Raw genomic sequence first — 26,512 nt, 5'->3', positions numbered from 1 at the left:
CATACTCATGTACTAGTGACTACACAATGGGCTGCCCAGCAGGGTCTGGCTGCTAGAAGCAAATGGTTTCTTGAAAGATAATAGGGTGGGCTAGAGGGGGCTCTGTGGACCCCTCTGAAATGTCAGCACTATTCTGTGTCTCTGTATTTCTTCTGTAGAAAGTCATAATTCACATCAGATTTATAAAGGGACCCAGGACCCAGAAGGGTACTGTCGGGTCACCATGTGAAATGTGGGGGTTGGGGGAGGGAGAAATGACACAAACCTACCAACTGGCAGACATCTTCTAGATACTCAGTTGTACAAAGTTTCCAGAAATCTTTCTACACCCTCCATCCCAGGGGTACAGGTCACAAGCCTGAGAAGGGAAACTGTTGAAGTGGAGGGCAGGGCAGGTACTCCCGTGGTTCGGCATCGAAAATGAGAACTCTACTGGGGAAACACTTTGGGATACTGAATTTATTACTAATATCTCATCCTCCAGACAGTGCAAGACCTCAGGAGTTTATGGCAAGCTGCTGCCCTCAGACTCCATGAGGTCTTACCAGGAGGTACCACAGACAGAGCATGGCCATGCATGTCAGCAAGGACCTCCTTTCCTGCCCTGAGTTACGGAGGCAGATTTGCCCTCTGCCCCCACTAGGTGACGTGATACAGGTTACACCCCATTCCTCCACATATCCAAGGGTCACCTACTTATCAGACACCCAGCTCTATCCAAGGGTCACCTACTTATCAGACACCCAGCTCTATCCAAGGGTCACCTACTTCTCAGACACCCAGCTCTATCCAAGGGTCACCTACTTCTCAGACACCCAGCTCTATCCAAGGGTCACCTACTTATCAGACTCCCAGCTCTATCTAAGGGTCACTTACTTATCAGACTCCCAGCTCTATCCAAGGGTCACCTACTTGTCAGACTCCCAGCTCTCTGGTCACCGTGTGTGAAGCATGTTGCTTCCTAAGTCACCATCATGTTCCCCCAGTTGCTCTCAAGCTTGACAAATGTGTAGTAGAACTTTGTCAAAAGTTCTCTTTAAGAATCCTGGGCTGTGGATTTCTGGACTCTGGTCACTTCATCTGTAAAACTCGGATCTTTGTCTGTTTCTGGGCTTCGTGATAGCTCAAAGTACCTGTGGGCCTGCTCCATGTTCTCCCCTCTCAGGTCCAGGCTCAGAGTTCTCTCTGATCTGGAGAGATGCTATACTTGATCTCATTATTTTTAAACAATGTCTATCTCTTTCCTGAAGACCAGTCTCTTAGCTGGTGAAACCAAAACTCACAAATCAGCTTCTCCATTTTTGCCTAGACACCGGTCATAGTTCAGCCTTCTACAGGTATAATTGGCGGGTATCAGGTAGGAAGACCTGGCTACATATCCTGGGTACCACCTCAGCCTCATCAGCCTTCCTGGCCCATGCACAAAGGACAGCAGTCCTCTTGCTGACTCAGGATCTGGTCTGAAAGCAGAAAGAGGCAATCTCCATGTGCATTAACATCCTTCAGGAAGGGGCACCTGAAAGTCCAGGCCCCTGGGATCTCTCTTGAAGGCCAGTTCCACCCACCCTAGAGCTCTGCCCCAATTTTCTTCTGGGAAATTGGTACAAAGGGCTATGTTTAGACTTTTCTTTTCTTGGGGTCTTGGGGAGTTCAGGCTGTCCTCAACTTGCTGTGTAACTGAGGATGACTGATCCTGCGGATGACTGACTCCACCTCCCAAGTGCTGGAATTACAAATGCGTGCTACCATGCCCAGTTTATGGGGTGTTTGGGTTCAAACTCATGGATGTATGAGCTAGACACATACTGTACCAATGGAGCTGCATCCCCAGTCCAGGCTTGGTTTCCTGTTGAAATCCCTGCATCAAGCCAGGGATTGATGCTACTGTCATTGTTTCACAGAGCAGAAAGCTGAAGCACAAGGCACGTGAGAAGCTCACTTCCGGCCTCACGGTAAGGAACAGAATGCAATCCTACTCCCATCAGAAAGCCTGGAGTGGGCCCAAGCAGTCTCCCCATGTGGCCTAGGAGGTGGGACATGTGGTTGTCACCCAGGCCTGTTCCCTGTTAATGCTGGAGTAGCATGGGTTGGGGATCAGAGCCTGGTTCATCACCAAGGAGGCATGTGGCCTGCGCCCTGTGATGTCACTTCCTGGGTTTTTGACTTCCTTTGTAAATGCAAGCATGTGGCATTTCTGTGTCCTGCTCACTCAGGTGAGGGGGGCAGGGAGGAGGCGCCCTTCGAGAAGCACTGAAGCCTGGGTACCCCAGTCCTGTTCCCTACTCTCCACTATCTCCTTCCTTTGTCCTCACCCCACGAGACTCCTTACTCCAGTCCCCAGACCCAGCCACACATGCACCAACTCTTGACTATACCACTCAGCTGCCTTCTCTCCTTTGCTCTGGTATTCTGGGGGACCATATAACTATTGTCCATACTGGAACCCTTGTTAGGTGAAGAGGGATGGTATTAACAATTAGCGTAGGACACTAAGCAACTGTGGTCCATGGCACTTGGGGACTTTAGGGTACCCTGGTTTCTTACTGTCATCCCTTCTTGTGGATGGTGGCAGCCCTATCTTGAAAGCCTTTATTTCTTTTCTTTTTTCATATTTATTTATTTATTTGGGCGTGTGTGACGGGGGGGATTCCGGGGATCAAACTCTGTCAGGTTTGGTGGCAAATGCCTTTACCTGCTGAGCCACCTCGGCTACTCCACTGAAAGCCGTCATAATGGCCCACCTCACTTCCCAGGCAACACACTCTGTCCAGGAAGCAGCAGCCGGCTTATTTCAGACATTGTGCAGAGCCTGCTGGAGATCAGGGAGGCAGGGATCCTTCTGTCTCAGAGGTACGCCACTGATGATGTATAGAGCTACCATTCACTAGTCCCTCTGGTGGCCTGCACTGGGCCTCAGCTCCACAAATGGGCTAAGGGTTGGAGGTATTCCCTGGAGCTAGGGTGAGAAGCCCAGGAAGATGGAGTCTGAACTCAGGGCTATGGGACTTGGGGAGCCCACATCTGAGGCTTGGGGTAGAGGAGCATCTAGAGTATTCATAATTCAGTACAACGCTCTACCAATGCTCCTTCCCCCAGGGAGGACTGCCATGGCCTCCTCCTCTGTCCTAGTCATGTCTGTCTCTCCTGGGTCTCAGCAGTGACCCCCTAGCTGTACCCTAGCCCCTCTCACCCTCTACAGCTTTTCCTCCCCATCAGCCAAAGCTAGGGCAGTACATGCCTCTGCTCTGCCTGAGCACCTTGGGCCACTCTTTGTCTCACTCTGATCTGAATAAACTCCAGCCTTTAAAACAGTCTATAAGAGAAGAGCCCAGGACACGTCCCTCCCCTACACCAGCCCCCACTAACCTGAGACATGCTGGGCTTTGTCCTGACCCTGAACACTGGCTGACAAGCTGTCATCATCACTTTCTACTGGGGTTCCTGCTTCCTGCTGCCCCTCTCCCCTAATTGGAAAGTCTGAGGAGGGTGGGGGTCTTGCCTGGCACTTAGCACAAGACTTGGCAGGTGAAACAATCAGATAGATGAACGAAAAGCTTCCTCAGAGTAGAGCACTGGAGATACAGCTCAGTTGGTAGAGTGCTTGCCTGGTACTCACTAAGTCCTGGGTTCAAACCAGGTGTGGTGGGTCATGCCTGTGATTCCAGCATTCAGGAGGAATATCAGAGGTTTGAGGTCATCCTCAGCTACACAGGAAGTTCAAGACTAGCCTGAGCTACTCAAAAGACAAGGAAAACAAAAGAAAGGCAGGCAGGAAGAAGGGAGGGAGGGAGGGAGGGAGGAAAGGGAAGAAGGAAAGGAAGGGAGGAGGGAAGGATGGGGGAGGAAAGAAGGAAAGCTTCCTTGGTTTACCAGAAAGCTTAAACCCTGGGCAGGACCAGAGCAGGCAGGTGGGCGCCTGGTCAGAAGGCTCTGAGGCAGTTCCCTCCCAGGCCCTATATGGTCACCATTGGGTGGTAGGTTGGGCTAGGAGCCCTCAGCAGAAGAGCTTGAGAGATGACCCTGAGCACAGCAGAGCGGATTTGGTGCATTGGGTGGGACACAAATCAAGAGTGTGAGGCCAGATGCCCCCAATGGCAGAACATTGAGGACTGTGAGCCTCACTGACATAAGGCTGTCATAAGGCTCTTTGCTGTTTTCTGGCTTCCTTTTCTGCATCTGAGAGGCCTAGTCACTTGGGGTTAGGAAGCTCATGAGAGTCAAGGTTCCAAGGACCAACTAAGAAATCAGGCCAGGACCAGAGCCTGACCCACCGAAGCCCTCCCATTCAGTATGGGGCTCACGGGGGTTAAGAAGAGGGAGCACAAGGGCTAATGAGAGGGGACCCTGGGACCTTCCGAGGTGGAGAAAAGCTTGGCTATGATGGAAGGCAGGGGCTGTGGACTTGGCTGTCTCCCGCAGCGTAGGCCTCCGCTGCTGCCTCACTCCTCCTGTGTGTCACTTAATGTTTGTAGTTAAGTATTTACAGATATGTTCCCATGGCAACTGAGGCCTCAAAGTTACACTCACAATTCTGTTTTCTCAAATGTGTTTCTCTGCTTGATTGCACAGAGTTTTCTGGAAGCTGGCCAGAGAGTGAGTCATATTCCCCCCGCCCTGGGCTCCAGTTACCTTACCCCCATTTCTACTTTGAAGTCCAACAGTCTGACCCCACACCCTCCTGGAGCTAACCTCCCCAGCTTATGGGCCTGACAGGCAATCAGTCCTTGGGCCTGGAGCTTGGATCTCACCTTCTTCCACCAGCATCTGGATCCATTCTTCCCTTCAGGAAGCAGCTCTGAGCTTCTCTGGCCCCACAAGGCAGACCTGAGCCTGAGGTTCCTGGGAAGAAGGGGCCTTTCTGCTCACCTCTGACCACAGGCCCCTTGCACCTGTAACCCTGTTGTTTAGCTTGTGCTTCATTGGACCCCACGCCCCATTCCTCTCTCATGGTAGTGCCCTGGTGAGCCCCTATCTTGTGCATTCAATCATTCATTCCTTGTACACCTGCTTTGAGTCAAACACTATGCAAGGTGAGGAGATAGAAGGGGAACAGAGAGTCCCTCAGGGCATAGAGCTTATCTCTCAGTGGGGGAGGGTGGACAGTGATTAAGACCAAGTAGTGGTATGTGAATAAGTGGAATGGCAGATGGACAGGCCTTGGTGAGCAGGACTCAGCTTTTGAGAGATGTGTGGAAATGGCATCAAGGGGAGAGATTGCTAGCAGAGAGGACAGCTAGTACAAGACCTAGAGCCAGGACACCTGAGGGACAGCCAGGAGGCCGGGGAGGCAGGAGTAGGGACCAAGGGCATCACTGGGGCAGTAGGGACCAGGCAGATAAAAGCCTTGAACTCCCATCTAAGTCAGCAATGATGGGCCCCTGCTGGGGCCACTGTGGTGTGGGGCCCAGGTAGAGGAAGGCAGGTGTCCATCCAGGAAGCAGAAAAGACTCAGAGCCAGTTGAGGATAGAGTCTTGAGGGCCATTGAGGAAGACTATGGGAGGTGAGGGTTGGCCAGGACGCCAGTGTGACCTTCTGTGACTCCAGCTAGAGGGAGGGTCACTGTACAGGTCCTCAGCAGCTCCTTATGGTCAGGCACGCTCTTATTCCCGCCCAGTTCTCATCTTTATCCTCCAGCATACCTGGTGCCACAGGGAGGGGTCAGGGCCCCTCTGGGTGACCCAGTGTCCACCACAGCCTTCCTGGGCAAACTTACTGCCTCCAGCTAACATTCCCAAGGAGGACTGCTTCTGCCTTGTGGAGCTCTCTCCAAGGTATCTCCCTCCCTCTGACCATGCTGAGGGGCTGCCTGGTGAAAGGCAGAGTGCTGGACCAGATGGCTCTTCCCACCCCAGCTCTGCTCTGTCTTGGGGACTCTCCTACTCTGTGCCATCCTCCTCTCATCCCACAAGCCCTGGGAGTCACCATCTGGGGAGGTGCTTAAAGCCATTTCTCTGTCAGATCCTACTAGAAGCCAGGAGGCATTGGCTGTTAATGGTTCCGTGAGTGGCTACATCACTATTATAAATGACTTAAGTCGCTGGCATTTCATTTATGTCATAAACATGATCTCGATGGCACAGTAAAGGAAGTTCTCCGGTTCCTGTGCATCACGGGACATGGAGCTCTCTGGCACAGTGTGGCTTCCGCACCCTTTCCTCTCTTCCCCCATCTGTTGTCCTACGAAGAGGGTGAGCCATTGGTGCTGTGGATGATCTAAAAGGTCAGGCAAGTCAAAGGTCTGGATAGTGTGCGCATCGACTTGGTTTGGCTTTGGAATGAATGTATGTTGACTTTTGTAGATAGTAAGTTGGATACTTCTGGGAATTTGGGGCCACTTTAGAGGAAGTCCTAACATACTGGAAGCTGATGGCCACCAGCTACCCCTTCCTGGTATGGATGGATAGAATTGATTAGGAGGCTCTACCTCACCAGAGATTTCTCTTCTCTTCTGCTGCTCATATTGGTCACACCCCCAGTGGATAGACAGACTAGAGTTCTATGGCATGACTTGGGCCCTCTGAAGTACCACATTTAGGTGAAAGAAGGGTACAGATGGTACCCCAGTGACAAGCATGAGGGGGGCAGGATCTGCACTATAGGAGGACTGGCAAGAGTGTAGCTGTGAGGGAGGGGCAAACGAATTTCCACATTTGAAGCCAGAGAGGTAGCGCTGGATAGCAGGCTTCCTGGAGGTGGGGAGGTGGAGGGAGGCACAGGGATTACTGAAGATGTAGGCTCAGGGAGCCTTCTAGAAGGGAAACACAGAGGTTTCCTGGGACCCGTGGGGATGAACATTTCATGGTGGTGTGTCAGGCAAATCAAATCCCTCTTTCAGATCAGCAGGTGTGAGCCTAAGAGTCTACATGGGAGCAAGAAAAGCAGAGGTTGGGGCAGCTGCAACTTGCTTTGCTGCCACCCTCCTACCAGTGCTGTGCTTCCTGGGTCATCTTCAGAGCAGAGACACTGGCCCTGTGAAGGTCAGGGTGACTCAGCCAAGCAGGTCAGAGATGGAGTGGGCCAGGAACTACATCCTGCAGGAATTGGGGGCCCATACAGGGTGCAGATTGTCTGGAAATGTCCCCAGAAGCAAGAAGTCACACAATTAAGCTTGGTTCTGGCAAGAAAGGGTCCTTCAAGAGCTTTCTGGGGTCTTCAGAGATCCACAGGGCCCTCTCGGATCAGAGTGTGGGGTGGAGAATGGGGATGAGACCCCAACTGTCCTGCTGTTTTTAGCACTTTCTTTGGCTCTTTTGTGATCTCCCTCCAGGTAAGAACTAGTCAATCTGGTGGCTGGGGACAGAGGACCTGGTAGGTGGAGGTGTAGGTGGAACCTACAGCCTGAGGAGGCTGAACTACTAGATCAAGGCTGGGCTTTGCTCTAACATCCTCCTCCTAGGCCCCCTGCAAGGCTTCCCCTGCAGTCAGGAGAGATTAATATTTGAAATCCACATATAGAGGGCTCCTTTTTCCATTCTCTACCCTCAGTCCCCCCCCCCAAGGAAAACAGTCGTTGAAATTGAAAAATGGTGTTCAGCGAAGGGTTTAAGGACATTTTAAATTTAAAACATATTTTAAAGGTCATTTTCAGCAGTAATTATGTTATAATGGTGGGGCTCTTAGCAAAAGGTAGAGTCCTTCCGTCATTTTAGCCCAAACGGGAAGCAGCAAGAGCCTAACCCTTAGAACTCGGTGGGAGGAGGACAGGAGGGTACCACACACTCCCCTTCACAGCCCACACCATGCCTACCCTAGGTCCCCAGGAACAAGAAGCTGCATACTTAAGCTTGGCCCTGGAAGGAGTGATCTTTGAAGACCTCCTGGGGCCTGCCATATTGGGGACTTCTGAGACTCACAGGACCCTCTGGGAGCAGAGTATGGGGCTGGCCCTGTGTCCTCCCTCTGCCTCCAGACATTGCCATTGTTAGGTGTTCTTGGCAGAGGGTCATCTTGATCCTGCCAGGTCCTGAGCCAGGGCCCAGGCTGCAAGGCAGGTGTCTGTGGTCTGAGTTTCTTTGGAACAGGAGGAAGGCATGAATATACTGGCTATTTACTTGAAACTCAGTATTTTCTATCCTCCATACCTAACTAACGACCCCCGACCTCAGCCCTCAGGCCACTTTCTCTTCGGAGCATGCTCCGTTTACGCTGGAAGGCTCAGTCACATAGACGCACACGCGTGCACCCACTTGCGGCAGCCTGGCCCTTAAAACACACCTGTGAGCACCTATGGTTCACCAGAGGAGCTACCATAGGTCAGCCCCAGGGCATCCCTGACAAGGGAGGTAGCAGACTGCAGCGCGCAAGTGTCTGGACTGTAACGAGAGCCCCGGCACAGGCGGTGCTTTTATTTATTTAGAAAGGTTTCATGACGGAAATATGAGGGGCGTCAACACAAGAACAAAGCAACAAAAGAAAGAAGAGGCAAACACTAAATAAAGAACCATGCAGTGGCCTCTCTACCAGTTTTCTGTCCTGTCCTCAAGGGCAACAGTGGGGCTGGGGGTGCAGAATGCGCCCTCCCCTCAGTGCACTCTGCACATTGCCCCGCCTCCCCTATCCTGTGGCTCTGAGCTTCCACTGGGGAAGGGTGGGGACCCGGGTACCCAAACTGAGGTCCCGATGCAGTTCTGCAAAGGAGAGCGTTGGTGCGGCGCGTGGGCGCAGACGGGGGCTGGTGCCACCCACAGGAGCCCGTAGCTGGGCTCAGGGGCGGGGTGAAGAAGGCGTAGGGATGTGGCCGGGCACTTAATTCCCTAGGAGGCTGCGGGTGGCGCCGGGCCGGGGCAGGGGAAGGGACGAAATATAAAAATACCCAGGAGAGGCGCAGCGTCGGGCCACAGTGTCATTAAACTAAAGCATCTTATAAAACTCGAGCCATTAATAACAGGCTGCCGTCACGTCGGGAAAATTTATTCAAATTGCGGGTCCCGGGATGGAGGAGCAGATGTTTCAGAGCTGCTGGTGTCACTGAATGAGTTCCATGGAGGAGGGGCAGATCGCGTGCTTGGTGGTGCAGGCTCACCCCGCCTCTGCCTCTCTTTTGGAATGTTTCTGCATTCCACAGCAAGGGCCAACACACACACACACACACACACACACACACACACACACACACGACTGGGAAAGGGAGGCGAGGGTCCCGAAAAAACAGCTAACTTAGTTCTACAATGCCAGGCTCCGGAGAAAGTGCTGGAGACAGGCAGGCAGTGGCCCTGTCTAGAATGCTGTGCCTACTGCTCCCAACTGGCCTGAGCTGAGTCCTGGCTGGTTAAAATGACAACCCTTAAGGGGGTGGTGCTTCGAGGGCCTGGAAGGCTGATGACCAGCAAATGAACCTTGGAGTCTCATTTGCCTCTCTGTACATGTAGTAATAATACAGGAGCCAGGGGTGGGGGGCAGTGACTCAGGAGAAGGTCCTGGTCCATACCTGGTCAGCTGGTTTTTTGGGGCCCTTATTTAAGGTCCCCATTCAGGCCTGTTTTCTCATCATTTCTCTGGTTATGCCCCAGTTAATACACAGCCAGGACCAGAGCTCTAGGTAGCCAAGAACCGAGCTGTAACATACCTCTGTTGGGATGCAGAACCCTGGAAATGAACTCTGCCTCTATGCCAATGGAACAGAGTGTGTTAGGACAGGGCAAGGACATGGCCTGTGGCTTTCCTCCTGCTGGGATCGAGGCATGAAAGCTGGCATAGGGCTGCCTTTGGATGCAGATCAGACCTCCAGGTCTTGGTTAAACCGAGGTCTTGGGGCCAGAGGAAACAGTGTCAGGATCTCAGGCTGGGGGTCTGGCCACAACTCTGGGACAGAATTCTGAGAAGCATTAGTTGGCCCTTGAATACCTGTCCAAACCTAGGAGAGGTTTAATTATTAGAAAGCTCTCCAGCCCCATTTTGCCTCTCTGGTAAAGCAGCTCTCCCTCTATGATGTCATTTCTGTCCCTAATACCTTCCCTTCCTAAGAGTCTCCTGCTGGCCAGGAAGGGTGAGGGGACATAGCTCTGTCCAGGTCTTCATGTCTGAGAGTCAGAATCTTCACTGGGTCTGTGTAAGTGACCTCATAGGAACAGTGGATTTTTTTCTTACCCTTTTCCCTATGAAGACAGGGGACCCAGAAAGGGTCTGAGCATCTCCCAGTGCCTGGCTTGTGACTTGCAGTGGGTCAAGGGAGACTTCTTCCTCCTCTTTCCACTCAGCAATTCTGAAGGATGCTCACTGAGTGGATTTCAAGTGGGGTCTTACCTAGTTAAGGGATGCTCTGTACCACCCCTTTAGGGGTCCTAGCCATAGAACCCATGCTTGGGTTCTACGCCCAGCCTCCTCTGATGACATGTCCTGGTGAGTGATGGGTGGATTAAAGGAACCATCCTAGAGGGAGGCACCCTCATCGTCTCTTCCCTGTGGTCCAGCTTGATGGTGCACCATCACATGATGAGCAAAGAAGGAAAAGTTCCTGCGTCTCATACCAGGTCCTGACATGGAATGACACCACTTGGGTAGGGTTCTGGTAGGGAGATTGCTTAAGCGAAGTACACCCTTGACAGGCCAACATCAGAAGCAGGTGCAAAGTCAGAGGTGCCCTTTTGCCACTTCTGTGACCTGACCACCCTGGATCTAGGGACTTCTGGGAGGGACTGGTTGTCATGAGCCTAGGGTGAGACTGAAGAGGTCACCATGACCTTAGGCACGACAGATGTGGGAGATAGGAGCATGTGTGCCTGCCCCTCCCCCACACTGCCCCTGCCAGCCTGGCTGGGAGGGTCAGTGGCAGTTGCCAGTCGTGTGCCTCTGCTCCTGGCACATTGGACCTGCTCCACAGCTCAAGGTTCATTTCCAGTGAAGGAGAAAGTGCAGCCCGCACTCGCGGGGCAATCAGCACACTCTGTGATGAATGGAGCCTGTGTCACTCAGCGAAAATGAATATTTCTTTGTGATAATGGCCAGATGGTAGCAACTCTCCGATCCAAATTAAAACATGCATGATAAATGCCAGGAAAACAGAGGAAGACAAAACCCCAACCTGGAGTGAATTCTCTCTATAAATCTTCCCCCGAGCCCCTCCCCCACCACCACAGCGGCCCTGCTAATAACCATTAAATTATTAAGATGTGCTGCAAGGAGAATGCCAATGTCAGTGGCACCAGCCCACTGCCCACCCTGCCTTTGCCTGCGGGGCCAGAGGGGGTGGGGAGCCCAAAGTTGAGGCTGCTCTCTACCCGTCCAGAGCATGGAGGGAGGAACATGTTCCTGCCTACAGCCATGGGCACAAGACTGGCATCATGGAGCAAGAAGACTGATGCCTGTGCCCAGCCAAACTCTGAGCAGGGCAGACATGTTTTCTTCTTAAGCAGAGCACAGTCTCCATGGAGATGAGAAACTAACACCACAACTGACTTTACAGTGCATACAGAAGGCAGGAGAAGGGTGTGAGCTGGGGATTCTGTAGGGAACAGCTGGAGAAAACAGACCAGCAGGTGGACTGAGAGGGGCTCAGACTAATGGCATGGAGCTGAGCCAATGGGAAGGGTCAAGGGATGTTCCAAGGGTGGATGAGTGTCTGGAGTTCTGAGGTGGCAAGGCAGGGATATCTTAGTACTTGGGTTTTGTACGTCTAGTGGCAAAGGGCTCTTGAATCTCTTGAATCTGTTCATGGCCACTACCTGCCCTACTAGCTGGAGCCTTCATGGACCTCTTGTTCTCCTGATACCCTGGTCAGTCCTCCCTGCAGGTAGCCATCTTCCCGTGTTCAGTTCTGGGGACCCCAGCCTCTTCCACAGACTCAGGGCTTCTTATCTTCCAGCAGCCAGACCCCAGCCCTTCACTCTGGCATTCTTGGAACCCTCTCCTTGGACTGTTTGGCTTCCCAGTTTTCCCTGCACAGGCTCTAGACCATGGGGCTTGTAGCTCTTGCCTCACTGGTTTCTCAGTCTAGAGTTCTCTCCAATAGGGAGCCCACTCCAGAAAGCCACCCAAACTGTCCCTTCTAGTGCAGGGTTCCCTCTGTTGTCTGCAGCATCAACACACACACACACATACACACACACACACACACACACACACACACACACACACACACACACACACACCTTCACTCTAGACTATGAGCTTCTCCAGGGCCTGGCAGAGGCTGGAAGGCATCTTCCTAGAGTCATGCATCTGTCTTCATGGCCCTTAAGCTCTGCATGACCAGGGATGCCCTTTGCTGTTGAAGGTCACTGCAACTGGCCATTTATGCATGAGTCTTGAGGCACTTAGTCCAGTTACTTGGGGTTGGGCTGATGTGTTCAGGGTGCTGAAATCATGGGATATTCCTAGTATGGGTCCCCGTTGATACCTAGATGCTCTGCAAAGTCTTTCTTCCAGATGGGCAAGGCCCTGGTGGTTCAGGTTGTTTTTCCTCAATAAATTCTCTGTGGGCTTTCTCTGCCTGCTTCTCCCAGCTGGGCCCCACACTCACATGGCGACAGACAGGCTCTTCCTCCTGTCATCTGGGCTGGCACCTGGGCAGGTCTAACCTTAGACCCTTTTCTTAGGTCCTCTGCATGCCCATTCCCTAAATGGGTGTGGAATAGGATGAGAGGGAGCCCATTCCAAAAAGTGATCCAGCCTCATCTCTGTGGACATGATGGTAGGCTTGGATGTTGGGAGGACACACTTTGGGGCGATCTGCTGTGATAATCTCTGAAACCCCATGAGAAGACATCAAGATGTAGAGATGGCCAGAAGGACTGAGGGCAAAGGTTGATGACTAGCTGATGTCTTGGGGGAGTCACCTCTCTTCTCCCAGTCCTTGCTTCCCCCTCCATAAACAGAGGTGCTATTCACTCAACCACACAGTGCTGCTACAAGTTGAGGGGCCCTTCCACGAGAAGCTCTAGGTGATTCAGTGGCAGGATCAGATCTCCACTGTCTCTTGCCATTTCCAGCAGCTGTGGCTGCATGCATGAAGAGCCTTTTATCCTCAACTCTGGACCAGGAGGGGAGGGCATCCCCACAACAGCAGCCAGGGCCCTTCAGATCCAGAAGACTGAGCCTACCCTCTGCATACACAGGCCGACTCAGGGGCTCCCATTGCTTCACCTCATCCTCTGGCCCACACCTACAGTTTCCCTCTCTAGTCTTTCTCTAATCTTCCTTTCTAGCATTGTTTCTCTAGTCTGCGCTACTGCCCAGTATTCTGGATCCAGGCCTTCGAGAGGCCCTGTCAAAAAAATTATGGGACCAGTGAGTCAGCTCAGTGGGTAAAGGAGCCTGCTATCAAGCCTGAGGACCTGAGTTCAATCCCAGGGAGCCATATGGTAATGAGAACTGACTCCTATCAGTGTGCCTCCGACCTCTACACATGTACCATGTCACACAGAGGAGCCCACACACATGCATCAAATCCAGGTCCTTTGATTCCGTTAAGTAGCCCCTTCTTTCTGGACAAACTCATTCAACATATTTAAAACCATCTAGGATTCCATGCCTTTGCTACGGCAGCCTACATGCTTCCCATGATTCTTATTGCCACCTCCTGGAAGCCTTCCTGTCCCGCCCCTTTTGGGCGGCACAGTTTCTATTTGCACTTCATCCATCACACCTTGTCAGAGGCCCTCACTGTGCCACCACCTCTCTTCCCATAGACAGGACTCTAAAGCTAAAATGATGATGGCCACAGCTGCCATGAGGGGACACCCCACAGTTCCTGACCATGTCCTACTGTGGATGTTCAGGGACTGTCCCCATCCTCCTTGCAATGACAGGATGCAGCTCTCAGAGGAGGCAGCCCTATGGGAAAGGCAGGGTGTCTGGAGTCAGGGGACCAGGCTATGGGGCTGGGGTCTATCTTTGCCCAGCTATCTGCTCTGGCCCCTCCCTCCATGTGGCTGAGCAACTCCAGAATACAGCTTGAACCTTGTCACCCCCTAACCCACAGGCTGAGAGTGTGCCTCCCTAACAAAACACCTCCATTTAACACCTCTCCTGAAAACCAGAGCTCCCACACCTTGCTTGAACCCTCAAAGCAGACCTCCAGCCTAGCTCACTGGGTGCCTCACACCTGCCTAGGTTCAGCTCATCTTTTTCCAGAGCAAGCTCTGCTCCTGCTCCATATTTCAGACTCTGGTCAACGCTGTCTCCTCTCACTTCCTGCTCTCCCTGTTCCCAGAATCCCTTTATCACCACCATGTTCTTATTACACTGCCCTGGTGAGGACAACAGATACTTCGCAGCTCTGCTGAGGACTGCCCAGCCCTGGAAGAACATCCTCTCTTTCATCTTCCCCACCTTCTCAAGAAGTGGAAGCTCCCTCCTGCAGGCTCCCACTCCGGGGGAGGGGGTGCTCTGGGAGTGGCAACAGGGTTGTTCACCACAGGGGACCTGGTCCCCCCTCTGTCGTTTCTATTCCCAGGTGCACAGGCAGGAGGCACCTTTTAAATACCATCCAGAAGGCCATGTGGTATGATTAATATCCCATTCCCCTGAAACAGTTCTTTGCTGAATTAGCTGGGGCCAGAGGGAATTTGTTGAGGAACTTGTCTCAACTTAAGTTTCCTAAAGCATTAAAACAAACAAACACTTCAAAAACAAAATGCAGATCAATCCACACACCTCCCCCAGCTGAAAACTTAAATCCATTTACATTCAGCAGGTTTACAGTTAATTATATTTTCACACCTATAGTGGGAGTTACAGATGTATTTATAATGTGTGTCTGCCCCCCCCCCCAGTGCCTTGAGACCTCCCTGGGGATCCTTTCCCATGAGCCACCTCCCCAGCCACAAAGACCTGTCTTCACAGGTCTGTTTGGAATAGTTGTAAAAACTGGAGATGGCTTCCTGGGTTTAAAAAATTCCTTTTCAAAAGGAGCTTGAGCAAGAAGGGGGACAGACTCCTTTGCATCAGAAGGAAAAGGGATTTTTGAGAACAGAACCCCCAGGATGGTGGTGGGGGGGATGGAGTTTTGTCCCACAATCTAGAGAAATGAAGAGCTAGAGATGCTTAAGCCAAAATGGGAGAGACTGGGTTCAGAGATATATGATTGATCATCAGGGAGGCCACACTGGGGGACAATCTGGCTTTGGTCCTTACAAATTTTTCAGTCTTTCAGAATGTACATGTAGGGCTGGATGCCCAGCAAGGAGCCCAGGCTGTCTGGGCTGAACATTCCCAAGGCCTTCAAGGTGTGATACATGTAGTTAGCTGCTCTCAACCAAGATCCCCCTCCGTGGCCCAGTTCTAGGAGGAGAGTAGACACTACTGTCCCCATGGGCTGGGGAAGCCCATGTCTGGAGTGGGTTCAGGTGAAGGAACAAAGCATGCACCTTAGAACACTCACGTTCACATCTGTGCCCAGAGTGTGCTGTCTAGCCCAGCTTTCAGAACCGTTGTAGGGACTCAGAAGGTGCGGGGCTGCTGAAGGGGAACATTTTTTGCTCCAAGGTGTTAGCATACAAATCCTTCTCTCTGGGGCTGCTGTGGGGTGTCAGTCACCAGCCACCTTCTGAGCTGGCTGGGGTCTGCTCTGTTTATTCCTGGGTCCTCCAGGCAGCTCCAAGCTGGAGGCCAATATGTACAGGACAAAGCCCTGAGCTCTAGTGACTCAGGATAGCTTCAGGTTGGCTGCTGTGCCCTCCAGCTTCTCATTGCTCTGCAGCCCCTCATCTGGCCCGAGGGCTTCCTCGGCAGAACCTCAGGGGATTCTGTTCTGCCCTAAGCTTTTGTCCAGTGAGTCATTCATTGTTTCCAAGGATGGAAAAATAGACACTTTTGTATGTTGCATTTCCACAAAGTGAGACCAGCTTGCACTTCCATTTCATCAGAATACTCTGTAAATGGGGATTGTGATCCCTGAAGAGCCCAGGGTAAGAAAGGCAGCACCCGAAGGTGGCCATGGGTCTCTCCCAGCCATGTGCCTGGGCTGAAACCACTGCTGGAGCTGGAAGCTGCCCTGCCTGGACTCACACCCCTCAACTGGTCCCCAAAAGCCCCTTGGAGCCCTTATAGACTGCACATGGTCAGTGTTCTTAACTGCTGAGCCATCTCTCCAACCCTTAGACTGCACATGGTCTGTCTGCTTAGAAATAAAATAAAGCTTGGAGGAGAAATGAGGAACTTAATAGGATTTCAAAAGCCACAGGACCCGATGGGGCTACAGATGGTGGAGGGGCTGGGAGGAGGGAATGGGGCCTGGGTTTATGGTGGGGAACGTGGCCTCAGGGAGGGCCTGGGATCTGCATCCCATGCATTGTGTCCAACCTCATTAGCTGGCCCAGCGGGACTCCTCTGCTACACTAGTGTGTCTGCTGTGAGGAGAGGAATGCTCTCAAGATTCTGTTATGGGCTGGGGGTGCAGGGTGGGCCACAAGAGGCTACAAGAATGTGCCTAAATGACTTGGCCAACACCTGCCTGGAGTGGGGTGGGGGCAAAAGGAAGCCTAGTGACTCACACAGGGAAAAGGGAGCCTAATGACTCACACAGGGAACTCATACCTGCCTCAATCCAGCTACTCCTTCCTCACCCTGAATTTTCTGGCAGAGATAGAAGAGACAGAGACACAGATCAGAGGGAAAGGGGGGGAGGGAGGGAGGGAGGGGGAGAGGGGGAGAGATGAGAGAGAGAGAGAGAGAGAGAGAGAGAGAGAGAGAGAGAGAGGAGTTGAACTCGAAGGTCTAAAGCCCCAAGGAGCAGATGAAACTGGGATGGTCAGTCTCAGGCACTTTTGCAGGACTTGGGGAGGGAGCTGGGACATAAAAGAGTTTTTTTCACTTTCTAGACGCTTCCCTGCAGGTCTACCAATAACAGTTTACAGGACTACCTCTCCATGGCCCTCTCCAGGCAGAGCTTTTTCTCTCCATAGCCTGCTCCACGCCCTGCAGCCAGTGGAGAACAGGATTCAGCAAGCTCCCTCCTCCTACCTCACTCACCTGACCCGCTTCCACAGGCTCCTGAATGTACCTTTGCGTTCTCCTAGGCACCTGACTCAGCCTCCCTTCCCTGCTCCTCTGGGGAAAATGTATCCTGTCTGGTAGGGAGAGACTTGGCCTGCCTTTCCCTCCAATGTGGGCCTCACGTGTACCAGGTAAAGGACAAGTGGCTGGCTGCTGACTTAATCTGGTCCTGTCTTTAAACAATTAGGCTAGATTCTGCCACTGAAGTGACCACCACTGTGTGTCTGTGCATGTGAGCGTTCTGGCCCAGGAACAGAAGGCAAGCAGGCCCACTCTGGAAGATTGTTTCTAACCTCACTCCACTCTGCTGGAGGCCTCCCTAAGGCTAGACCCATCCACTTTGAGGCTGGCCTCTAGAGATAGTGAACTGTCAAGAGCTGGGCCTGTTGCGTCGAGGCTCTGATGGATCCAGTCAGCACTTTGCTTCTCCTGTGGTTGGAACCAAGCTTACACCAGAGAGAAAGAACAGAACTCTCCTGTTGTTCTTGTCCGCCTTAGCTAAGCAATCCATCCCAATCAGAGAACAGAGCCCCAGAAGTGAAAAGTCACCCTACACCCACAGGTCTGTTGACAACTAGTTCATGACCATCCCTAGAGCACCATGTAACCATGGGATACGTCTAGAAGCACATGCAGTGGAATGGGAAGCTGGTCTCTTGAAGTGCCCAAGTGGGCAGGGCAGGGAGAAGACTTGTGCTTGCCAAAATAAGTGCCTTTATGCTGATTACCTGGAAGGCATCTGGGTGGAGGCTCAGGGGCACTGTGGGTCCCACTTTCTCAGGTCTTTGGAATACTGGGTGGACTGGGAACAAAGTTCCCGGGGCTGGGATGAGGATGGCAAAGGAGTGCAGCCAGAGTGAGACTGGGGCCCCATGGCTCCCCCTGGGTCCGTGTGTAGTTTGTGCTTCTGAGTGTGAAGGCCAGAGGTCAGAGGTCGATGTTGGGTGTCTTCCTCCATCACTCTCCACCTTACATTTTGAGACAGGGTTTCTCACTGAACCTGGAGCTCACCAACTGACCTGAGGTCCAGGGAGCCTCCTGTCTCTGTTTCCCACCTCAGTGCTGAGCTCCTGCTACCTCACCCAGCTTTCCTCATGGGTGCTAGGGACCCAAACTCGGATCCTCATGACCCAAGCACTTTTCCCTCCAAGCCGCCTTGTGTCAGCCCACCACCTCTCGTCTCCCTGTCCACCTTCCTTTCCTTCCTTCTTCCTCTCGGCCCACCCCTCCATCCCTCCTCCTCCACTCCCTCTCTTCCACACATTTCTCCTGTTCTCTATTCTTATAATAATTTTCACGTTTCCCTCTTTCCTTTACCCTCCTTACCCCCAGAAGAAGTAGTTAACAGATATTAAATTATTTTAAAACAACTTTCTTAAAAAAAAAAGCTTGATGATAGTGCTGACTCAGGACCATCTCCCTGTTTAATATTGAATATGCAATTAATAGATAGATGTTTAGGTTTAGCTCTCTTTCCCCCATTCCACCGCAGCAAGAATAAAAGCACTGATTAATCTGGCTTGGGGCAAGTGTCAGAGCCGCAGAGCTATGGGAGAAAGGCGATGAGGTTAGCAGCTTGGGAGAGCCACTGCCTCCCAGGCAAGGGATGGGAGAAGAGTGTGAGAGCCTGCGCTAAAGCCCAGCCAGGGTTGGGTGGAGGGATGTATTTATTACACCCACTCTAGAGACCCGCCAGGGCCAGGCCTGCCTGCTCCCCTCTGAGGCCTCTCTAGCTGGGGCTCCCTTCATGCCACCCCTGCTTCTTCCCAGCTGGGGCGTCTCCCTCCCTCAAGGCCCAAAGTGCCATTTCTTCATGTCACCTCCTCCAAGGTCTCCAGCTGTCCCTTTCTGGGATGGCTGGTGGCACCTACTGTCCAAGCTGTCTGTCTGCCTGCACTTGAGAGTTACCTTGTCAGGCAGCTGTGGTGTGCTATCAGAACAGGGGGCTGCAGGTGAGACACAGCATGACTGGGAGAATTGGGTCCTGGTCTCACTGGGCCTGCCTCTAAGAGAGGCCCTGGACCCTGCCATGGTCTCTTGAGCCTTGGCTGAGCAAGGACATGATCCAGTCATCATCAAGGAAGGAGCTGAAGCAGGAAGAGGGAACTGGATGGATGGGCCATGCTTGCTTAGGCACCTCTCACCTGAACATATCTACCCCTCAGTTAAATAAACCTTGATTATCAGGGTCCTGAGTTCTTCTTCGAACCCTGGGTGAGGTATGTCTATACCTTGGGGCATGAAATTCTTTTGGGCAACATCAAGCCCCTGCCTGAGTCCTGATGGGTAGGACCTGAAGCTCATGTCAAGAAGGGCCAGAGCCAGGTCAGCAGCCTGAAATGGAAGGGCCAAGAGACTGTTCTGGGGAGAACCACAGATCTTTGGCAACAGCATGTCACCTGTGGTCATACTAGAGTTCTGTCCTGGACAACTGACTCTGAATTTTAATATTTTTAGTCTGCTTTATGTTCTGTCTTTACTTTCCTTATGGGCTTTTAAGGGGAAGGAAGATGAGGAAAAGAGGAAATCTTCATGGTTAGCTGAGCTAAAAACTGGAGAAAGCCAGGAGCAGAGATTCCTGTGTCTGGGGACATGGTGGCCAGGGGTACCCAGGCCAGAGCCAACAGTGGTAGGAGACTTGGCAGAAGAAGTCAGAAGACCTGTCCAGGAGTCAGGGGACAGCTAGGACTGACTGACTTCTCTAGTTACCTGGCCTTCATCTGAACCCTCTGCCAGCCCAGCCTGGGGGAGGCACAGGCTGCCCAGCACTTCGGAGACTAACCTGATGTCCATTCATGTTCATACTCCTGTTACCTAATGGTGTCTTCTGGCCCTTTCTAGTCTCTTCCTAGAGGTTCTTGGTCTGGGACAGACTCCCTATCAGGTGGTAGAATGACCAAGATCTCCCTCCGTGCTGGCCAAAGGTGGAAGCAGTTAGCCCTTTCGTCTTCCCATCCCCCATGGGGCATCCTGCTCATGGGTGGCTGCCCAACTCACTGCCTGCCTGACCCTTTGTATACTTGGGTAGGGACCTGCTGTTGGTGGACAGTGTCCCTTGGGGGTCCTGGGTTTGGTCAGGAACTGAATTTGTCCACCTGCCTAAGGAATTAGCCAAGGGTAATGTTCAGAGCTGAGGCTGGGCAGGGCACAGTGTGAGATACAGCTCGAAGTGGAGGTGGATTCTAGGAGCAGCAGGAGGGACTACAGTCTGCTGGCCTAGACCCTCGCAGGGCCTGCAGCTTGCTCCATCCCTTGGGCTGAGGTGTCAGCTTTTCTGTCTTTCGGGTGAGGCAGGGTGTTCAGCACCATGGGAGGGACAATTTGTTGGACAGAGCAGGTATCTAGGTGGCAGAGGCTGACTTTGAGGCATTTTTTGTCATGCCTTCTTTTATTTTCTTTTACTATTGAAGAGTGGGCTGGATCCTATCTGGGGGGACATAGGAACAGCACTGTGCCTAAGGCAGGGGTGAGCAGTAGTCACAAAGGTACTGTACTCCAGTGGGGCTGTTACCTGATGACAGAGTTGCCTCTAAATGGTCATCTGTCCTGTCCCCCCAGGTCCCAGGGCTGAGCTTCAGAGGCTGACTTTGAGGCATTTTTTGTCATGCCTTCTTTTATTTTCTTTTACTATTGAAGAGTGGGCTGGATCCTATCTGGGGGGACATAGGAACAGCACTGTGCCTAAGGCAGGGGTGAGCAGTAGTCACAAAGGTACTGTACTCCAGTGGGGCTGTTACCTGATGACAGAGTTGCCTCTAAATGGTCATCTGTCCTGTCCCCCCAGGTGTGTGTGTGTGTGTGTGTGTGTGTGTGTGTGTGTGTGCAACCTGCTTGTCAGGGCGCTTGGCCACCTTGTGCCAGCATCTGGAGGGCTCCATGATCTGGGGTAAGCATTTGTGGGTGCCATGTCCTTCTCTGTCCCCTTCCAGACATCTGCCTTTGTGCATCTACCTCTGATCTTTACCTTCATGCTTACTTTGTGTGACCTGCACCCCCATTGCTGCCCCTCTTAGATGTGTCTCTTCCCAGCCCTGAATCCTCACAGGACTGCAACCTCTGGCCCACCTCACCAGGCACTACTCTGCTAGTCAAATCCCATCACAGTGGGGTTTTCTAGACAACATTCGACAGGCACACCCTTTGCCTAAGAGAGTGCAAAAGGATGTGGGGGATGGGGGGGGTGGGGGTGAGGAGGGGATGATGCCTTCTTTCCTTAAACCGGTATGAAACCTTTTCCCACCAGCGGGCAGTCCCCTGTCTCTTAGCTCTACCCTACGGTCTTTCCACATCAGGCACCCAAAGCAACAATGCCCTGTCCTCAGCCCTATGTCCTGAGGGGGGACAGCAAGAGGAGGAAGAGTTAAGAGTCACTGCAGCAAAGCAAGGAGGGAAGACAGGAGGAGGAGGGGAGGAGAGGGGAGGGGCAGAGACAAGTGGGCCCTCACGTGAAGGGGGCTGGCGCAGACAGCTACTACCTCCTCGGCTCTCGCTGTCGGCAGGCTTCACCTGGATCGGCCGGTTCATCTGCAACAGAGCAGAGGGGACAGCGTTACCGTGGGTCTGGGGTCAAAGTGCTCAGGTACCCCTGTGCAGGCCACACCCACGTGGGGGACCCACACACTTAGAGGCAAGCGAGTACGTCCTCCCAACGTTCCACCATCTTCCTGCGACCTTATTCTCCAAAGCGCAGAATCCCACTTTGAATGGTTTGGGGCACCAACATCTGAGGTCAATAGAGGGCCTAGTCTTCACCCTTTCGCCCAGGACTCCCTCCTGTATCCGAGGCACACCGGGGGCCCAGCCCTCGGTTCCTCAGTACAGCTGGCTTTGCCCAGCCGGTCCTGATGCAGGATGCCAACCGGCCCTGGTCATCTCTGAGACCGAGGACTGGGCTCCCACCTCTTTGGCAGGAGTGGAGCCCTGGGATGGGTTCCTGATGGCAGTCGAGGTCCCCTGGGGGTGGAGTAGACACCGCCACTTGTCTGGTGCTTGCGCGACGTGCCAGGAGAACGTTGGGGCAACACGCCTGCCGGCACCGGCCTCTCGCTGGAATTACTGCAATACCCCATGTGGTCACAAGGGGGCTCTGAACTCCGAGCATCCCGGCTCGTCCACCAGGTTGAACCTCCAGCTCGCAGGCATCAGGGTGGTCTCTCCAGCCGCGAGTTGCCACTGTGTTTCAGACAATAAAAATGACAGAAACCACGCAATGCGTCGCTCTTTATTATCTCTGCCAGCTCTTCTCCTGTATGCCCCTCCCGGATCCCTTTCTGTAATTGCATTTCTCTCACGGGCACAGGCCCTGAGAAGCAAAGAGGGCGGTACGAGCACCCCCATTTCAAAGACAGAGACGCCGAGGCCTAGAGAGTCACGTGCTTTCCCAGGCCAGCCTGTGGCAGGGTCAACCAGGGCTATTTTTCTCCTCCACCACTCCTTAAGCCCTTGTTGCCAATTCCAACGAGTCACAAGCTGCCTCCTGCCTTCCAGTCTAGGATTTGAAGTGAGTTTTGGCTGTGTCGAGACAACTGGGGGTTGGGGAGGGCGGGGAGGATGCTCGTGACTCAGCAAGGTGAAGCTGAGGCCAGGGGAAGGGCAGAGCCACACAGGGAAGGACAGAGGCAGCGTGCAGGATTCAGAGCCAGAGCAGACAGGAGCGGAGACTTAGGGAGCCAAGGCCAGCCAGCCAGACCCCTGAGGGCCAGGGTGCTCTGCTTCACACCAGGTTCCCCTTGACAGTCCTGGAAAGGTGCTTTTGTGGAAGCTGGAGCAGCTGGAGGGTTGCTTGTAACAGCAAACTCCCACCTCAGGAAAGAGTGGCAGCACGTGCCTCACTCCCCCTCAAAACTCCATCTTCTTTCAAACCCTGAAAGAACGGAAGTGTCTAGAAGGCCAACCAGACATCTGGCTCTGAGGGGCTCCCAGAGGGGCTGGGTCGCTCCTGGCTTGCTTTCTGGAGTTCAGCATCTCACTTCCCTCTTTTCGCAGGAGTAGGATTTTATTTGAACCTACAGCCTCGTGCATGGTAGCCATGTTCTCTACCACTGAACTACAGCCTGCACTTTTCACTGTCCACCTAGGGAATCTTCCCTCCACAGCCAAAGACCACCCAGGCCGAACCCTGCTTAGCTTCTGAGATCAGACAAGATGGGCCAGTTCAGGGTGCTGTGTGATGTTCCTTCCCGTCTTCCCCCAAACCTGCAACATTCTGTCCCATCAAGGTGCTATGATCTGGACATTGTGTCCTCTTGCACCTATTTCTGTAGCCCCTGTGCTGAAGAAAGTCAACATCTCTCTGAGATCAGGATCATGGAGATCAGGGTCTCCATCTTGCTTGGAGGAAATGTGGTTAGGGCTCCACGCAGGGACAGGGGCCTTAGAGATTGGCCTTCCTAGGCCTTCTGTTACAGACCCAGCTGCTTGGTTAGTAAGAAGGTCCTGAAGAGCAAGTGAAGACAAGACATCCACATGGAAAGAGCAGTTTGGGACCAGGTTCTTTGGGCCACCAAATTGCATTCAACCTCCTCCGTGGAGCGTCTGCCTCCAAGACTTGCATACTCCCCACCCCACATTTCCTGGTTTTCCTCCCTCAAGTTTACTCCTTGGACCTGCAGTGACCTGAACATTCGGTCATTCTTTGAGACTAACAGTTGCTGTGGTGGGTTGAATTCTCCCTGCCCCTTAGTAAGGCAAAGCAATAGTCCCCAGTGATTTGTATTTGGAAAAACTAAGACCATTAAGGAGGTAACTACAGTTACATGAAGTTGTAAAGGCAAGCCCCACATGACTGATGTCATTAGGAGACAAAGAGGGGACCAGAGACCTATGCACACAGATAAAAGGCCAGATGAGGACATAGCAAGAGGTGGTCCTCTTCAAGAATGGAGGAAAGCCCCTGCCCCAAACCGAACCTGTCCACACTTTAGTCTTGAACTTCCAGCCTCCAGAATAGTGAGACACACGTTTTGGTTGTTTAAACCACGCAAGTGTCATGTTCTAGCCAGCCCCAGCAGATGAACAGACCTGGTTCATGAAGCCTCACTGACACCCCAAGGCGAAGGATCTTACAGGGAATCCACCCTTTTCCATGTAAAAGGCACACTCAAGGGTGGAATTAATTTGCAGGAGGGAGCTAGTGCTTAGGACGCCCAGGACTCTGAGGTACACCAGCAGGGAACAAGAACGGCTGCTTGGTGTGTTATATTTCTGGGTTATGACTTCTAGGATGTATGTGAATAGAGTAACTTCAGAATTTCAGAGAGGTTAAGTCACCAGCTCCCAAATCACACAAGTAGTAAATGGAGGTAGGTGTATGAATCCAGGGTTCCTAGCCGCTGCCTCTGGAGTCAGAAGATGCTGGGAGCCAGGCAAGATGGGCTCAGGGATGGTATAAGGAAGCAGGGGATGAGGAAGGAGAGGTGGGTTGGTCTCACTAAGGCAGACAGGGGCATGCAAACCAGACCCAGATGGGCTTTGCTGCTTTGTCCCTACTGGAGCAACTCATATGGAGTTGAGGCAGGAGGTACCAGATGGGTCAGCGTGTCCAGGTGGATCTCTCATCCTTAGGGGTGACAAAGTGAGGAAGAGGTTCTGGCTCTCAGAGGGGAGGCCTGCTCTGGTTCTGAGTGCTAGGCCAGGCTTCTTCAGGCGGGTCCTAGGGGTTGGCAGGCTCTGAGCTAGAACTCTTTCTGATATGATGGATCCCATTTTCCAAAGAAAACTGAACGAAGCAATGAAATCTCTGTATGCATACAGTGTCCACTCTAGTGGGCACACACCCACTAGATGTCCTTCTGTCTTTGATATTTTGGCACTCGTGATGCTCCGCTCCTCACTCCTGACATAGGTCTCCCTGCCACGCCAACCATGGACAGCATGCCCTGACTTCCTCCAAGTTTTGGTGCTGGGTGTGGTCTCACCTCATTGACTTCCCTAATGCCTCACCCTAGTTTAACTGAGGGCTTCCTCTTGGGGGCTGTCTTCTCACTGGCCTTCAACCTGCCCTCACCCACGGGTGCTCCATAGAGGCCACTGGAGCAGACTGACTTGGATCCCACTGAGCTGTGCCTTTGAACCATTTCTTCATAGCCATTGTCACCTGGGGGAGGTCAGTGTCCAGTCAACTTTTGTAGGACTTGCCTCAGAGATGTGCTGGGCTGGGTGGTCAGATGAAGTACGGCCCCTGACATTTTTATTCTGCAGTGAAGCCAAATGTCAAGCTCAGATGTGGAGGTTTCCCCGGTGGAGTGGGCTCTGCTGGGGTTAGAAGGAAAACAGCCCTCTCGTGTTCCTTGGCCCATCTGCGTCCAGCCTCACCAAGTCCTGCTTCTGACTTAAGCAAGGCAGTATGGACAGAGCAAGCTGGCCTGGGAAGAGGGCATAAGCCAGGATGCAGGGATAGTGAGAGAGGGCAGGGCCAAGTGTGGCTGAGGGAGAGAGGTTAGCAGGCTGCCCAGGACAGCGCAGGGGTCTGTGGAGGAGTAAAGAGCAAAGGATGAAGCAGATGGAGAATTGGGCGTGAAGGTTTCTCAGGCTCTGCAAGGGTGGGTGGGGCCAGATGGAAGATGGCCTTTTCCTGGTCTTTCCCACATCCAGATCCATCCTCACCAACTTCTGGTTCAGCTTTGAGGAAAGAGATGTGTATGGAGGGAGCTGGCCTAGGAAGGGGACACCAGGTCAGGACAGTCACCTCTGCTTCCTACTGCAGGAGGGGGCAGCGGGCAGGTGGCTCCTTCTCAGCCCCTCCCTCCTGGCCCCCCACTCTGCCCCCTGCCCCTCCCTCTGCCACTCTTTGCATCAACACATAGCCACGCATTAAACAAGACATCCCATTAATTTCTTCATCATCATAACTTAAGCTGGGACATACCCTTTAAATATTCATTCAGCTATGAAAACTGGGCATTAAAATTTTAATAATGTCAAGCTCATTTGAACCAGGCTCCTTGGGGACGATTACGATACAATTAGAATAAATACAGTGATTGAGCTGGCTGAAAGGCTTCACCTGTCCTGCATACACCGCTGTGGAGGGAGAGGCCTGTGACTGATGGGCCGACATGCTGCAGGCTGGCCCAGCTCTTTCTTGACTCTGCCCTCCTGTAGCGCCGCTGCCTCCCCATTGCCCTCATTGCTGCCGTTTCTGCTTCTCACAGCTGTCCCCTGCCTGGCCCCTTAGAGCCAGGGTGCAGGGTGCCGTCTGTCTTAAGATGGCTCTGATGACCCTCCTTCTTCTAGTTCCTGCTGTCCTGGTCCCCCTGGCACCAGCTGGGCTCTTGTGGGAGTGTGCTTTCCTTCAAGCGCACTTCCTCTCCCGACTCTACAGGGGGTTCCTTGGACTGGAATGACCACCCCCACCAGAGTAGGGCCAGCCTGGACATCCAGGTGCTCCTGAGCATCTAACAGTGTTCTGTCACCAAAGGAAGAGACTGTCCATCTTCTGCTACATCCTCCCAAAGGGTTGGAATGGATACCTGGGCTGAGGATGAGCCTAGAGCCAGTGCTGGGGAGCCTCCCATGTCCCTTGTATTCATCCTGATTCCCTCTCCCTTGGGGACAGCTTTCACTGCCCACAGGGTCATG

The 26,512-nt window shown here is 52.8% G+C and overlaps 1 protein-coding gene across 34 annotated transcripts in view; it reads right to left on the bottom strand.

Annotated features, from left to right (window-relative positions):
* The window catches only part of Celf4 (CUGBP Elav-like family member 4), a 300,074-nt gene that overhangs the window by 45,233 nt on the left and 228,329 nt on the right, over positions 1-26,512 (bottom strand). For 19 of the 34 annotated variants that reach the window (XM_008832494.1, XM_008832498.1, XM_008832500.1 and 16 more), the window contains one exon: positions 21,379-21,457. In XM_008832494.1, coding sequence (XP_008830716.1) covers positions 21,379-21,457 — 79 coding nt within the window. The remainder of the gene's footprint in view (positions 1-21,378; positions 21,458-26,512) is intronic. The other 15 variants (XM_029563270.1, XM_029563274.1, XM_008832501.1 and 12 more) reach the window with 1 other exon arrangement.

Source organism: Nannospalax galili, unplaced genomic scaffold, assembly GCF_000622305.1.
Source record: "Nannospalax galili isolate Female #2095 unplaced genomic scaffold, S.galili_v1.0 scaffold15, whole genome shotgun sequence".
Taxonomy (NCBI): Eukaryota; Metazoa; Chordata; class Mammalia; order Rodentia; family Spalacidae; genus Nannospalax; species Nannospalax galili.
The sequence above is the reverse complement of the archived record's forward strand: the minus strand, read 5'-3'. Positions and strand labels throughout refer to the sequence as shown.